Source organism: Hyperolius riggenbachi, chromosome 11 (assembly GCF_040937935.1).
Source record: "Hyperolius riggenbachi isolate aHypRig1 chromosome 11, aHypRig1.pri, whole genome shotgun sequence".
Taxonomy (NCBI): Eukaryota; Metazoa; Chordata; class Amphibia; order Anura; family Hyperoliidae; genus Hyperolius; species Hyperolius riggenbachi.
In genome coordinates, this window is record NC_090656.1 from 200,055,073 (window position 1) to 200,071,759 (window position 16,687).

General features: G+C 48.0%; 1 protein-coding gene across 5 annotated transcripts in view; it reads left to right on the top strand.

Annotated features, from left to right (window-relative positions):
• The first annotated feature begins 9,540 nt into the window (after positions 1-9,540).
• The window catches only part of SCUBE2 (signal peptide, CUB domain and EGF like domain containing 2), a 162,896-nt gene continuing 155,749 nt past the window's right edge, over positions 9,541-16,687 (top strand). For all 5 annotated transcript variants that reach the window (XR_011024702.1, XM_068260196.1, XM_068260198.1 and 2 more), the window contains exon 1: positions 9,541-10,674. Coding sequence is in view for 4 of the 5 variants with exons in the window: in XM_068260196.1 (XP_068116297.1) it covers positions 10,587-10,674 (88 nt within the window). In the remaining variant the exon portion in view is untranslated. The remainder of the gene's footprint in view (positions 10,675-16,687) is intronic.

Genomic DNA, 16,687 nt, shown 5'->3' on the forward strand with positions numbered 1-16,687 from the left:
GTATAGCTAGTATAGTTGCTCCCAGTATAGATAGTGTAGTTGCCCCCAGAGCTGCCCCAGTATAGATAGTATAGTTGCCCCAGTATAGTTGCCCCCATTATAGCTGGTATAGTTGCCCCAGTATAGCTAGTATAGCTGCCCCCAGTATAGCTAGTATAGATGCTCCCAGTATAGCTAGTTTAGTTGCCCCCAGTATAGCTATAGATGCCCCCAGTATAGCTAGTTTAGTTGCCCCCAGTATAGCTAGTTTAGTTGCCCCCAGTATAGCTGCTCCAGGAGGGGGGAAGCAGCGCTGGAAGGAGGGGTGACAGGGATAGCGGCGGGGAGGGGGGAAAGATCCCCCCCCTCCCTCACCTGGGTCCCCTCCTTCCGCCTCTCTTCCCCTCCAAATGTCAGCGGGGGCAGCGGGCAACTTAGAGTAAGGGCGGGCGGACGGGCAGAGACTACTCACTTTACGTCTGGCTGTGTTCCAGCAGCTGGAGTGCTCCGTCGCCGTCACGTGCCTCTTCTCCGCCTCCAATGCGTGTCACAGCATTGGAGGCGGAGAAGAGGCATGTGACGGCAACCCAGCGTTCCAGCTGCTGGAACGCAGCCAGACGTAAAGTGAGTAGTCTCTGCCCGTCCGCCTGCCCTTACTCTAAGTTGCCCGCTGCCATTTGGAGGGGGAGAGAGGCAGAAGGAGGGGACCCAGGTGAGGGAGGGGGGGGATCTTTCCCCCCTCCCCGCCGCTATCCCTGTCACCCCTTCTTCCAGCGCTGCTCTTCCCCTGCTGCGGCTGCATGGGGGGTCGTGGCGACACCCCCTGGCTGGCTGTCACCCGGTGCGCCACGCCCCCCTGCGCCCTATTGTAGGAACGCTACTGCTCAGGCATCTGGTGCTGTGCCCGATTGTGCTTCCCTAAATTTAGCGCTGCCCCACATGCGCAGTATGATTCTGTCCTGTCCTTACCCCAGAGTCCACCATGGCAGCCTAGGCGGGGAATAGTAATCTACGCCACCCAGAAATGTGCCTCTGAGCATGCGCATGAGGCCCCTTTTCCACAAGCAGTTGATAGGCAGTGATAAACCCCTAAAACTCTCTCAACTGCTTACTACTGCTTGGTAAGTGCTTGCTGAGCACCCAGTTCAACTGCCCGCTGAGCACCCAGTTCAACTGCCCATGGAAATGAGCTGCTAAGGCAGCCCAATCGGACACAGCACTGGCAGTCTCAACTAACCGGCAGCATGAAGTGTTGTGATTGGCTGAATAGTGTGGGCGTAGTTTACTACAACCTATTGAGAGGCTGCTGTCCAACCAATCACGTTAGCTGAATCTCCCTATGAGGTTTCTTGCTGGGTCCCCTAAAGTAGACTAGCGCCCAAAGCTCTGTTTTGGGGGGGGGAAGGGGGGGGGGATGGGCGGAGGTTAGTGTAATTTTAGGACCAGCTGCTTGATTCCTAAGCAACTGGCAGCAGTGGGCTCGTGGAGGATCTGGGATGCCTCTGGAGCATCCACAGGCTTTCCACTACTTGGGAAAGTAGCCAACGTTGAGGTCAGTTACACAGGTATTAGTAGCAGTGCAAACATTGCATCACATCACAGAAATCAGCCTTTATTTGACCCTGTGCCACGGTGTAGTGATAGGGTCACATGCATAGCGCTGGCACCGGCTAGTGCTGGACAGGAAGTACCACACTGGGATTCATGTTGGCCTGTGCTTGCTCTTCCGTAGTGCACACTTGCTGTGTCGCCCACTGACTTGCATTACTGCATAACCCATGCAGCAGGTCCGTATCATGCGGTGATGCGCTGCAGCCTTTACGTCGCCATTGCAGGGATTTGGATACTTTCGGCACACTGCGTCACATTGCGTGAACAGTGTAATTCTCCATAGACTTGCTAGCCCTTGTGGCAGGAAAGAGGGGGTCGAAGAGTAAAGCAGGGTGATACAGTGTGCAAGTGTGTACGGGGCTTCAAACTTTGGTGCTAGTCTAGTATAGGGGACCCTGCAGGAACCTTCAAAGGGGACAGTTCTCCAATCACAGCACTTTATACAGTACAAGCCATTTTTATTGGCTGAATAGTGTGGGCATAGCTTACTACAACCTATCTGAAACCTAGGAGTTTGAGAGAGTGCCCGTCCACCCAATGACATTAGCAGAATTTCCCTATGAGGTTTCCTGCTGGGTCCCCTAAACTAGTCTAGCACCAAACCATTTCCTTTTGCTATATGTATGATTTACTTCGGGACAGCCCTGCAGCACACAGCCTTACCGCCTGGAGCCTGATTGTGACCTATCAGTGCAGTCCTGTGCCATCACCGCGACTGGCTGATCAAAGGGAAACTAGGTATCAAAACAATTGTCTCCCTGTCCTCTAGGATTGTGGCAGGTTAATTATGTGTCAGGTAATTATTAGTTTCCAGATTGGATTAGCCATGTGCAAAGAGCAGTCTAAGATACTTCCTGTTCCTGTAAAGCAGACTGTTTACTAAAATTCAGGATGCAGCCAGGGATCTGGTGACTGTGCAAGGTGACAGTTCGGTAATAGTTCGGAGCCATTGATGATATAGCCATTTTGAGTAAATTGTGAATCAATCATCGAGTAATACTGTCATTGGGGTGCTGTAGTTTTATTGGTGGGGGATTGACAGCTGCATAGCTTTGTAGCGATTCAATAGATTTGATGGTAGCAGCAGCATATCGAGGTGCTGAGCAGTGAGCACCTAAAGCCTTGTACACACCTTCAATCTTGATTGGCCAATGTTACCACTATGGATGGTGGGAAATGCCGATTTATTTATTGTTTTGATTCAGTGGAAATCCTGATTTTGGCCAGTGCTGATTACCGATTCCTCAAATTTAAAATTTACGATTATTTTTTTTAATTCTTTAATTGCCCAAATATTTCAGAGTTGACTTGGAAGTATTGGACCAATCAGAGAATGGAGAATGTTAACACGGTAATCGGAATACCATGGAAATTTTAGGCAAACAAGATTCAGGCTTACTCGCTAGTATTTGAGTCTTGTAATTGGTGTCAAAACACTCCAATTTTCGTGGAAAAAAATCAGCATTCTCTGATTGGGCTAAAATTACCAAGTTGCGGTAATCTGATTTCCGATCGGAAATACCGATTTCCAATATCCACTTAATTTCCACTTAATGCAGCCAAACCAACATATATCATCGCATGTGATGGAACGCACACAAAGCTACTGAGCATAAGCAATGCGCACCTTCATTGACTAGCATTGCGGGAGTGAACATATGCGATACTAGCCACACATTGCATGTTCTGCTTTGTAATAAGGAGATCCAGTGCAGCTGTTGAGGTCTGAATAGCTCAGTGATTTTGAACCACGCCATGTTAGAGTGTGCAAAACCGTTCCCGTTATGTATTAAAGGACATCCGAGGTGAAAATAAACTGACGAGAAAAACAATTGTATCTATCCTCCGTCTCCTAAAAATGACTTTTTAAGATATCCCACAGTTTTATTTTATATTTAAATCTACTTTTTACATTTTTAATGTTTCATTTTCTCTGCTCAATAACACCTTCATTGAAGTATGCTAGAGCTCAAATCTACGAATTATTGACCCTTTTTATCTCTTTTATGCTCTCGGAAGCCAATTACTGACAGGTAAGTGTTTTATGGCTGTAATTACTTATCAGTGAGGCTTATGCTATAGTCTGACCCAGTGTGACCCGGTTCCGACCAGGGCAGAAACTGTCACTTGTATACCTGATGTTTAACTTTTTTCAGAAAGAGAAAGAAAAAAAGGAACACAGCCTAGCTATTTGTGTGCTTGGCACGGTACATACACACAGGGCCGGATTTACCATAAGGCACTGTAGGCACGTGCCTAAAGGCGTCTGATGATGGAAAGGCTGCTAACTCAACCCTCCCTAGTGCCTCCCTCTCTCCTTCCTTATGCAGAGTCTCAAGTGGGGCATAAGTTAGAGGTTATTTACCCACCTCTCGGTATTCCACTGATGATATCTCCCTTCAGTCGCTACGTAATATTTGGTAGCCAGATGTACCCTCAATATTAAGGGACATGTAATGAGTGACAGCGGGGCCAGCTAGCAACCTTGCTGTGCGGCACGGTGGGGGTTTGTAGGTTCTTGTAGGGTGATATCTAGGGTGCCAGGACATCTGTGCCTATAGGCTCCTGTGATGTAAATCCGGGCCTGCATACACATGTCTATCTCATCATGTCACATGTCACCTCGTTGTCCCTTAAAGGGAACCTAAACGGAGAAGGATATGGATTTTTCCTTTTAAAATAATACCAGTTGCCTGAATCGCCTGCTGATCCTGTGTCTCTAATACTTTTAGCCACAGCCCCTGAACAAGCATGCAGATCAGGTACTCTGACTGAAGTCAGACTGGATTAGCTGCATGCTTGTTTCAGGGTGTGATTCAGCCACTACTGCAGTCACAGAGATCAGCTGGACTGCCAGGCAACTGGTATTGTTTAACAGGAAACATCCATATCACTCTCAGTTAAGGTTCCCTTTAAGTACCCTGAGGCCAGCTTCACATCTATTTTTTTGTGTTGCAGGGATATTGCGATGCTTCTGCAAATGACAAACATACTGTATGACCCTGCAGGAGAGTGCGTTGATGGGGTCATATGCATAGCAAGCACCCCCCCCCCCCCCCCCCGCTCAGTGACTTACTCCCTGCCAAGTTCGTCACTCGGATTTTCACTGGTCCACCCATGCGCGCTGCACCACGCTCCGTCCTTTACACAACGTGCGTCGCCCATAGACTGCCTTTACCCCAAGCACCGTGCGGTAACACGATGTTGCCCTTGTGTCGACTTGGAGACTTCCGGCGCACAGTAATTGTGAAACTCTCCATAGGCTTTCATTTCTTTTATGGCCCCTTGCGGCAAAATATTATAACGCAATGCAGGTGCCCCCTCCACCTGTGCTGATTATTGGGAGGGGGTCACCTGTGTCTTTAACCCTTTAAGCTAGCCATACATCTCGCAATTCTGATTCAATCGACAAAGCAATCGACTTTGTTAAGCAAGTGACTTCAGTATGGTTGAGCGAAAGTCGACCAACTAACTAGTGACCCACACACTACAAACGATATCCTATCATGCGATTCATCTTCACATTCAATCTGACCAATGTTATGCCTACATGCTCTGAATGCAAAAATCGATTCATAGTCGAATAAATGACATGTGAACAGTAGCTGATTCCTGTGCGATTGACCGATACCTTGTAGCACGGTGGCGTAGTGTTTAGCGCTTTTACCTTGCAGCGCTGGGTCCCCGGTTCGAATCCCAGCCAGGTCAACATCTGCAAGGAGTTTGTATGTTCTCCCTGTGTCTGTGTGGGTTTCCTCCGGGCACTCCAGTTTCCTCCCACATCCCAAAAACATACAGATAGGTTAATTGGCTCCCCCCTAAATTGGCCCTAGACTGCAACACATAGGCCCAGTGCACACCGAGCGGTTTTTGGAGCGATCCGCCGGCCACATCCGCCTCTAAAAACGCTTGTCTAATGTATTGCAATGGGATGGTGCACAATGGCGGTTTGCGGTTTTTGCCAAGCCGCAAACGCGCCTCCTGCTGCGCGTTTGCGGTTTTCGGAAGCGTTTCGTCCTGAATGTAAAGTATAGGAAAACGCAAACCGCTCTGAAAAACGCTAGTTCAGAGCGGTTTGCCAGGCATTTTTGTTACAGTAGCTGTTCAGTAACAGCTTTTACTGTAACAATATGTGTAATCTGCTACACAAAAACGCACGCAAAACCGCTAGGTATGTTTAGAAAATCTCTCTAAACATACCTAGAATCGCTCTGAAATCAGCTCCCAAAACCGCTAGCGTATTGCGGATCTGCTAGCGGTTTTGGTGTGCACTGGGCCATACACTACACAATACATACATAGACATAGGACTATGGTAGGGAATTAGATTGTGAGCTCGTCTAAGGGACAGTTAGTGACAAAACAATATATATACACTCTGTACAGTGCTGCGGAAGATGATGGCACTATATAAACAATAAATATAATAATAATAATAATAATAATAATAATAATAATAATCCTGCTCAATCGACTAAGCTGGTTGATTCGACTTGAAATCAGTCACTTTTCATCGATTGGGAATTCTGGAACACTCCAATCTATAAAATGATGGAATCAAATGGTCGATCATACAGCCAAATCGCTAGATGTATGGCTACAGGATCAAGCAGGCAAGTAGTGAGGAATTCTAGGTGATGGCCTTGGAAAAGCCTCTCCCTCAGAGGGAGACAGAAGGGTGGGAAAATAGGTAAAATGGAGAGGAAAGGTAGGGGTGGGGGTGTTTAAAGAGGACATTAACTTCCAACCAAGGGCAGCTCATAATTCTGGCACTACAGTGGTCTTGTGTGCCTCGCGGCCTGGTCATGCTGGGATTTGTAGTTTTCTACATCCTTGGGAGGCGTGCAAAGCTCCATGTTCAAGTCCAAGCGTTCTGTGCTGCTCTATGATTGGGAACTACTGCTCCCAGCACAGCAGGGTTATTTCCGGTCATACTGGTCATGTAATTGTGCACGAATATCAGCCGTAAGTTTACCCCTGGGTGTGACAGGCAAAAAGGGTGCCAGATTTTTGGGCTGTAATGTGAATCACTGCTATAGAGCCGCTAAGAGGGTTATTTGGGCACTGGTAACAGATGAAGCCCAAATCACGGAAAAAAAAAAAAAAACCACTGCAATACCTGGCAGCCAAATTGCATCTTTCCCCTGAGTACATTGTGGCCTGGAGGGGGAATAGTAATTAAAGGACAACTGTAGTGAGAAGGATATGGAGGCTGCCATATTTATTTACTTTTACACAATACCAGTTGCCTGGCTATCCTGTTGATCGTGTGCCTCCAATACTTTTAGCCATAGACCCTAAACAAGCATGCAGCAGATCAGGTGATTCTGACAGTATTGTCAGATCTGAAAAGATTAGCTGCATGCTTGTTTCTGGTGTGATTCAGACAATACTGCAGCCAAAAAGACCAGCACGGCTGCCAGGCAACTGGTATTGTTTAAAAGGAAACAAATATGGCAGCCTTCACATACCTCTCATTACAGTTTTCCTTCAATGCCGCAGGGAAATCTGCAATAGCAGGGCACAAGGTCTTGGCACAGCATGTGGGTGAGTGTAACACTTTCTCCTGACATGCAATGGGAGTTGGGTGTGGGGAGACACAGGTAAGTATGTACAGACACCACTTATTGGCAATGGTTTGGTAGAGCAGTGGCTACATATGGCAGACATACTAGTACATGAAGTGCCCCCAAAGTTGGCACATTAGCAGCGGGTGGGAGAGGGGAGCACATGCTGGTACATGTAGTCTTGCAGGACAGTACTGGAGTAGCTGGCGATGGGAAGGAGTACAGGCTGGTGTATGGGGTGTCTCCAGATTGGCACTGATGTACCAGGATGTGGGAGGGAGCTACAGGCTGTCATGCTGGTATATGTAGTTTGCCGGGTTGGAGGGAGAGTGAGAGGATAGGGTGGTGGGGCACAGCTTGGTACATGTAGTGCCTCCAGTTGTTGTTGGGAAATGGGCTGGATGTCGGAGGAGTATAGCAGGGAAGAGGGCACGGACAAAAACATTTTGGGCTGGAGGTGGGAAAAGGGAGCAGGATATGGAGGAACCTCAGATTGGTACTGGGATAGATTTGTAGTCCCAAGGCTGGAGGTGGCAGATGGGAGCAGGACAAGGTGGGAACAGAGTGGTACATGTTATGCCCCCAGATTAATTGTAAGGTCTGGAAGAGGGGCAGGATTGGCAGAGGAAGGGGGTGGAAACAGAGAGTTCCAGCCTGGTAGTGGCAGGGTGGGTGAATGTCAGCAGTGGGTATAGGTGGGCATAGACTGGTAGATGTCTCCAGGTCTCTGGCAGGGCAGAAGCTGGGGAAAGCGCAGCCAGGGTGGAGGTGGGCACAGATTGGTAGATGTGTCTTCAGGTTGGAAGTGACAGGGCTGACGGTGGGAGAAGGGCAGCAGGGGGTGGAGGTGGGCACAGTCTGGTATATGTATCCCCAGGTTGGTAGTAGCATGGGGTAGAGGTGCAGCAGGAGGTGGGCATAGGTTGGTAGAGGTGTCCTCAGGTTGGTAGTAGCATGGGGTAGAGGTGCAGCAGGAGGTGGGCATAGGTTGGTAGAGGTGTCCTCAGGTTGGTAGTAGCATGGGGTAGAGGTGCAGCAGGAGTTGGGCATAAGTTGGTAGATGTATCCTCAGGTTGGTAGTAGCAGAGCTAGAGGTGGGAGAGGGGCAGCAGGGGCTGGAGGTGAGCACAGATTAGTAGATGTATGGCCAGGCTGGTAGTAGCAGGGCTGGAGGTGGGCACAGACTGGTAGATGTATTGCTAGAATAGTAGTAGCAGGGCTGGTGGTGGGAGAGGGGCAGCAGGGGGTGGAGGTGGGCACAGACTGGTAGAGGTTGTATCCTCCAGCTGGTAGTAGCAGGTGGGAGAGGGGCAACAGAGGGTGAAGGTGGGCACAGACTGGTAGAAGATGTGTCCTCAGGTTGGTAGTGGCAGGGCTGTAGGTGGGAGAGAGGGGCAGCAGGGGGTGGGCATAGGTTGGTAGATGTGTCCTCAGGTTGGTAGTGGCAGGGCTGGAGGTGGGAGAGGGACAGCAGGGGGTTGAGGTGGGCACAGACTGGTAGATGTACCCCAGGTTGGTAAAAGCATGGGGTAGAAGTGAGAGGGGCAGCAGGGGGTAGGCATAGGATAGTAGTAGCAGGGCTGGAGGTGGGAAAGGGGCAGCAGGGGGTAGAGGTGGGCACAGACTGGTAGAAGTTGTATCCCCCCAGCTGCTAGTAGCAGGTGCTGGGAGAGGGGCGGGGTGAAGGTGGGTACAGACTGGTAGATGTTGTGTACTCAGGTTGGTAGAGGCAGGGCTGTAGGTGGGAGAGGGACAGCAAGGGGTTGAGGTGGACACAGACTGGTAGATGTATCCCCAGGTTGGTAGAAGCATGGGGTAGAGGTGAGAAGGGCAGCAGGGGGTGGGCATAGGATAGTAGTAGGGGCTGGTGGTTATCAGACTAGTAGATGTATGTATGCCCAGGGTTGGTAGTAGCGGGGCTGGAGGTGGGAGAGAGTAGCAGGGGGTAGAGGTGGGCACAGACTGGTAGAGGTTGTATACCCCCAGCTGCTAGTAGCAGGGCTGGTGGTGGGAGAGGGGTGGGGGGGGGTGAAGGTGGGCACAGTGTAGACTGGTATATGTTGTGTACTCAGGTTGGTAGAGGCAGGGGGGCTATAGTTGGGAGAGAAGGGCAGCAGGGGTGGCATAGGTTGGCAGATGTGGCCCCAGGTTGGTTGCAGCAGGGCTGGAGGTGGGGAAGGGACAGCAGGGGATGGAGATGGGCACAGACTGGTAAATGATGTTGTATGCCACAGGTTGGTAGTAGCAGGACTGGAGGTGGGAGAGGGCAGCAGGGGGTGGAGGGGGAGGAGATGGGGCACTCTCTTTCTCTCATAGCCCGGTAGGGGGAGGGAGGGGGAGGAGCAGCTCATCTCTGCAGCAGCAGCTCAGCCGGAGACTCACATGTCAGCGCTGCGGACCGGAGCTCACACTGCGGGCTCTGTGATTGCTATTTGGGGGAGTCAGGAGAGCAATTTGGGGTCTATGGGCGCTGGATCTACAGAAGCCAACTGTGTTTCGGTCAATGTGGATGAAGTGGAGTGTCCATAAAGTTACGGGGAGTCGGAAGACGTTATAGGAGGTCAGAATAAGTTCTAGGGGCTAAGACAAACTTTCGGGGGCTTTAATAGAAGCTGCGAGGGCTGAGAAGACCTCTTTGGAGTACAGAAGCAGTTTTAGAGGTTCGGCAGAAGTTTTTGAAAGCCAGAGGTAGTTTTCAGTTAAAGTAAGAAAAACGTTTTGGTTTGGTAGCAAAATTATCTTTTTCCTCTTCAGAATCAACTGAAGATTTGAAGGATCTGAAAGAAGTTTTAGAAGTTTGGCAGAAGTTACAGGAGGAGAGCAGCAGAAGGTTTTTGTGGGTCGGAACAGTTACAGCTGTCCAGCAGATGGAGGGTCTTTGAGAATTGGCAATTTGGGGTCCAGCAGGGGGTGACCCAGGGGGCAAGAGGTGTTCAGTGAAGGGATTAGCCATAGAAGACCCTGGAAGAGACAAGAGGGGATATAACGGGGGTCTTCATAGGGGGTGAGATTTAGAGGCGGTGGTCTCAAGGGGGAATTCAGGTAAAGTGGGGAAGATGGAGAAAGAGTTGAGTGCATAGTCCATAGGTTCCAGAAAAAAGGAGTATATAACACCAGATCCTGTAAAGGAGAGAGGGTTTATTCTGTACATTAAGGACTGGTGTCTCTAGGAGGTGGAGAGAGGGGTCTTTACAAAGAGGACAGGGGTATTTATAAGGTAGAATGTCCAACATAGAGGACTCCGCAGGGGTGGGTCAGTAGTACAGGTGGGGGCGGGTGGGGAATCCTAATTAACCTGGACAGAAAAAGGAATTCCCTGGAGGTGGATTACAACTGATTTAGTGGAGTGAAGGACCTTCACCAGAGTGCCCCCTGTAGGGAACCCAGGGGTGGATCACCAGAAGACACACCACCAAGGCATTCTCCACTATGGGGTCTTTAGGGGCCCCCCTTCCATTCTTCCTGCTCCTGCTGCCTGTTTGCACCTCTGCACACCCCTCCACCCGGACTCACACCCGTAAGTACCTGAACCATGTGCCTGTGATGCCAATCATTGATCTTCTGCATTAAGGCTGGACAAGTCCCAGGAGGCAGGTGTACCTTAATAATCATAGCTAGCCCCTGACTTTAGAGTTTTTCTGTGTTGTCCTGGCTGCCTGTTTTCCCTCGGGACACCTATCGGATGCAAACATTCACTCCATTAGTCATTTCCAATCACCAGTCTTATAAGTACTATTTAAGAGTGGAAAGTCTCTTTAAATGGATTCCAAGAATGGAGTAGTCATGTGATAGGGATAAATTGTATGGGTTTCTGGTTTCCTCCCAAACCTTCTAAGTTTATGGTATATTTACGTTTGCGCTGTATGTGACGGTATGGGGAGTCCATTAAGAATACTGGAGCATCTGCGAAATTCTTTTTTTATATTTAAAATTCATTTATTTCTATTCTGCTTCCAAATTTTCTTAAAGCGGGGATGATTTAGGTATGCTTGTCCCGTTATCTCTACTGTCCCATAGCCTCCTCTGGCTGGGAGCTCTCTGATTGACTGCAATTGAATACTTTGGTTGGCTTGAGTGAAAACGAAGTTTCATGTGACTGCCTGGACACTGCTGGACTCTGTAACATGACCTGCTACACATAATGCAATTTTCACTTCGTATTTGTACTAGTGATCAGATCGATATTCAGATCTGATGCCGATTGAATGTAGAAATCTAGCCTACGCGCTTATCTGATTGTTTTGACTACTGATCAGATTTCCAATCATTTTTCCGATTGAGTATTGATCGATAGCCAATATTTTGATCATCATTTTCCAGCACGACCGATTTGCTTCCGATCGAGAAACAGACCAGTTGTGAACTTCAGATTGGTCGCTGGCAGGCTGTATATTTTTATAGGATCTGATAAGGTTCTCCATCGGAAATAAGTTTTGAAGTGCAAATTGCAGTGTGCGTACCAGCCGTTATAAGGAGATAATTGGACAGACATTAGATTGGGGTGGAGCGAAAGGAGATGCCCACCGCTAGCATCCCATCATTGGAGCAATGAAGGGCTCACGCATGTAGCATCAGAAAATTAGAGACACCCTCTAATAACGAGTTGGTCTACCTTTTCACAGCCGAAATTCCTCTTGGCATGAACTCAACAAAATGCTGATACCGTTGCTGAGGAATGCTGGCCCATGCTGACATAATAGCATCTCTAAGTTGGGTCAGACTGGATGGAGGCGTTTCCAAGCTTTGAAGTGATCTTTCAACTTCGTCCCACAAATGCTCAATAGTATTGAGGTCCGGTGACTGAGCTGGCCATGGAAGCAGGTTAAACTCTGACTGATGTTCCTCAATTCAATTTGATACTGATCGCCATTCACCTCTCTCGTTAACCAGCCTTTTTACACTAGAATAGTCCTTATCACTTGAAGTTTTTTTTTCAACTGCCGCTCTCTATACACCCGAGATACTGTTGGGCAAGAAAATCTTAATGGTGGCCACTAATAATCCAATCCTTTTCATCCAATCTTTATTATTATTATTTAGTATTTATATAGCGCCGACATATTACGCAGCACTGTACAATGTGTGTATCTATCTATCTATCTATCTATCTATCTATCTATCTATATATATATATATATATATATATATATATCTTGTCACTAACTGTCCCTCAAAGGAGCTCACAATCTAATCCCTACCATTGCCATATGTCTATATTATGTAGTGTAAGTACTGTAGTCTAGGGCCAATTTTTTTAGGGGGAGCCAATTAACGTATCCGTATGTTTTTGGAATGTGGGAGGAAACCGGAGTGCCCGGAGGAAACCCACACAGACACGGAGAGAACATACAAACTCTTTGCAGATAGTGCCCTGGCTGGGATTCGAACCAGGGACCCAGCGCTGCAAGGCGAGAGAGCTAACCACTACGCCACTGTGCTGCCCCAATCTTACCATTTCTATCTAATATAAGGGAACTGCCTATAGTATCCAATTAATATATTCCACCAGTTTACTCTTCTACTACATAGATTTGGTAAGACTGGATGAAAAAGATTGGATCATTAGTGGCCACCATAAAAGAGCCATCGTTTCAGAGATGCTAGCACCAGCTCTTCCTGCGCAGACGATCATCCCTTGTTCAAAGTCACATATATTTTTCATCTTACCCATTTTCACAACTTCTGTGATAGCGAATGGTCTGTAGCTAACCGTTCCTTATGTATGCAACTCTGCGTTGGTACGTCACTCTACGTCATTGTTGGACTGGTTTACTTAAGGGGTGTCTCTAATTTTTGGGGCCATGCAGTGTATGTGCAGTATATGTGTTCCTGTGTCTCAGCTCGCCACACGCCATCCCCTGTTCACATGTATGTGCATCCTGTCATTGCACGCCTCTCCCGCATGACTTTGTTGGTAAACATTCATTGGATGAGCCATGGGAGCTGCAGGGGTTTCCCAGGAAAGGGTTAATCTCCTCTCAGCCAGTCACAGGAGGGGGGCTCTCTCAGCTCATTAAGTTAAACCTGTCAGTAAAACAGTTTATTCAGACTGGCATAAGGGGGCAATAAAAGGCCTTGCAATAATCTGCTGCATACTGCTTGCTCTAGCAGAGTTCCTCATCCACTCCCAAAGTTCATCAGTGCGCGCAAATCCTCCACACCCCCCTAAATCAGTCATTTGCCAGGACCCGCAATGTATTGTGGGAAGTGATGAGGATCACCCCTATTTTGTATGGGCGTTTGGGGGTGATCGAGGGAATAAAGGACAACTGAAGTCAGGAATATGGAGGCTTCCACATTTATTTCCTTTCGATTAATACCAGTTGCCTGGCTGTCATGGTGATCTTTCTGGCTTGTTTTAGGCGTGTCATACCCAGTGCACACCAAAAAGCGCTAGCATAATTGCAAACGCTTAGCGCTTTTTTTAAGGTGATTCTAGACATGTGCCTAGCGATTTTCTAAGCATGCCTAGCATTCTTTGGAGCGTTTTGGTGTAGCGTTTTTTTTATATTTTGTTACAGTAGAGCTGTAACTGAACAGCTTCTGTAACAAAAACACCTGGAAAATCGCTCTGATCTAGTGCTTTTCAGAGCGATTTTCCACTTTCCTATACTTAAAGGGAACCAGTGACAAACTAAAGAAAAGCTTTTATACATACCTGGGGCTTCCTCCAGCCCCAAACGCACGGATCGCTCCCACGCCGCCATCCACCGATGCCTGCAACTACGAGAACCGGCTCCCGTCACTGACGTCATTGGAGCCAGCTACGCAGGAGAAGTGCGCCCTCTACAAATCTCTCCAGCGGCTGATGCAGAGATACGTAAAGAGCACACTTCTCCTACGCTAGACTGGCTCCCACTGACGGAAGAGCGAGGAGCCGGTTCTCGTAGCTGCGGGCAGCGGAGGACAGCGGCGTGGGAGCGATCCGTGCGTATGGGGCTGGAGGAAGCCCCAGGTATGTATAAAAGCTTTTCTTTAGTTAGTCTTTGGTTCTCTTTAACATTGAGGCAGAAACGCCTCAGAAATCAGCAGAAATGCTGCAGGACCCGAGTTTGCGTCTTTCTAAAAAAGCACCTCGCTCTGGTGTGCACCATCCCATTCAAATACATTAGCTAAGTGCTTTTTGAAGCGCAAGCGTTTTAAAAAGCGCCCAGAAGTGCTATTGATGTGCACCAGCCCTGGTTCAGGCGTATCTGAATCACACGCCTGAAACAAGCATGCAGCTAATCCAGTCAGACTTCTGTCAGATCACCTGATCTGCTTGCTTGTTTCAGGGTCTATGACTGAAAGTATTAAAGAGACTCTGTACTAAAAAAAAATGTCCCCTGGGGGGTACTTACCTCGGGAGGGGGAAGCCTCAGGGTCCCAATGAGGCTTCCCCCTCCATGGTAGCTGCAGGCAGGCAAGCGCTGGCTCCCCCGAAGTGTCCCGCAATCCTGGCTCGACAAACCTGACAAGCCTTGATATATTTACCTTCCCTTGCTCCAGCAGGAGCGCTGTTGCGGCTCTGCGCACGGAGATAGGCGGAAATAGCCGATCTCTGTCGAATCCGCTCTACTACGCAGGAGACTTGCGCCTGCGTAGTAGAGCGGACCGATAGCGACCGGCTTTTTCCGCCTATCTCGGAGCGGAGAGCCGATCCTGCGCTGGAGCCGGGAAGGTAATTATTTACATCCCCGTTGTTCAGGGAGCTGTATTGCAGGACCCAGGAGGACGGGGGAAGCCTCAATAGGATCCGGAGGCTTCCCTCACCCCAGGTGAGTATCCCCCAGGGGAACTTTTTTTAGTTACAGGTTTTCTTTAATGGCAGAGGATCGATCAGCAGGACAGCCAGGGAAGATGCATTGTTTAAAAGGAAATAAATATGGCAGCCTCTATATCCCTCGCGCTTTATGTTCCCTTTGAAGCAAGATTGAAGCATCCTTTAAAATAAAGTCAGATGCTCACCTATGGAGAGGGAAGATTAGAGCTCATTGAGCCTTCCTAAACCTCTCTCTCGTTTTCCTCATCCTAGTGCTTTCCCCAGTTCAAATTTGCCACCTCCGAGAAGCATAACTCGGGGAGGCAGAGGCATGATGGGATTTGTAGTTTTGCCACAGCTGGAGTGCCAAGGTTAGCCATCACTGCTGTATGAGATCCAGAGCTTCCCTTCTCCATCAGTAAGTAACTTGACTTGTTTTTTTTTTTTTTAAAATACACTTCAGTGTTACTTTAAAGTGTAACTGTCGGGCATAAAATAAAAAATCTATTACTTATTTTTATCTGGTAAACAAGTAATAAGGATGCTAACCAGGCAATCCAAACGTTAAAATCCCTATTACTTTTCTTGTTGATAATCATTCCCCAGTTTACCTGACTCTTATTTGGTACACAAAAAGGAAGTTGCAGGGCATGCTGGGTTGTCCTTTTTTGCTTCTCTACTTCCTCTCAGACTTAACTAATGCAGCCTGATTGGCTGAAGCCTCTTTCCCTCTCTATTCTGGGGCTTCAAAGTGCTCCAAATGAATTGTGTTGATCTCAGCAGAGTTTAGGAAACGTCTGTGTGGGAGTGTACTCTTTCCTCTCTCCCCCTCCCAACTTCACCGGGAGAATGAGAGGACTGGGAAGGCATTTACACTGGCAAATGCAAAAACGCTAGTGCTAAGCCATTAGCACGGTAAAATCACTGCACAATCTCACGATTTTTGAGCGATGGCGATTAGTGCTTTTTAGCATTCTAATGGTGATTGCTCTAGAATCGCGGTGAAATGCTGCAAGTTGCGTGTTTTGCGATTGCTGCTAATCGCAAATTGCCCACGATCAGAGGCAATTGCGGCAGTGTTAAAGTTTTATTGCACTAGCGCTTTAAAAGGGGATCACCCGCTATCCACCCCAGTGTGAATGGGATCCAGAGACTTTCCTCTACATAGGTAAGTATCGATTATTTTTTTCGATTTGATCTCTTTTCTGAAGTGGCCGGTTGGAGCCATCTCTGCTGCTTATTATATGTTAAGCTGCCAGTTACTGGTCCTGTTGGTAATTTTTTTTTTTTATACCAGCAGCAATAAAACATGTGTGCTTTTCTCCTGGAGGACACAAAGCGCATAAGCTTGCCTCTGATCAGTACATGGTGATTTTCACGGGGAAAAAAGTTATGTGGTCATAAATGCCAGACTAAACGGGTGGCTTTTCAGTTTTGATTTAAATGTGTCCAGGGTTAGAGCTGTCTTGATTGGGTGTGGCAAGGCGTTCCAAAGGGTAGGGGCAGCATGACAGAAAGCTCTGGTTCCAAAGGTTTTTAATTGGACTCTGGGGATGGTCAGCATTTTGGACTAGCTGCAGAGGAAGGCATGAACTAGCGTTGGAAGATCCTCTGAAGGAACGAGGTGCTTAATCTTTGCAGTATTTCTTAGGTTAAAGAAGGAAGGTTTCACAACAGCAATGGCAAAGACTCCTGCTACACCATAATAAGTACTATTTTAATTATTTATAACTATAGATCCCTGAAGAAAGGAGGCAATTGTTATTGTTAAAGCACTAGAGGTGTCTGT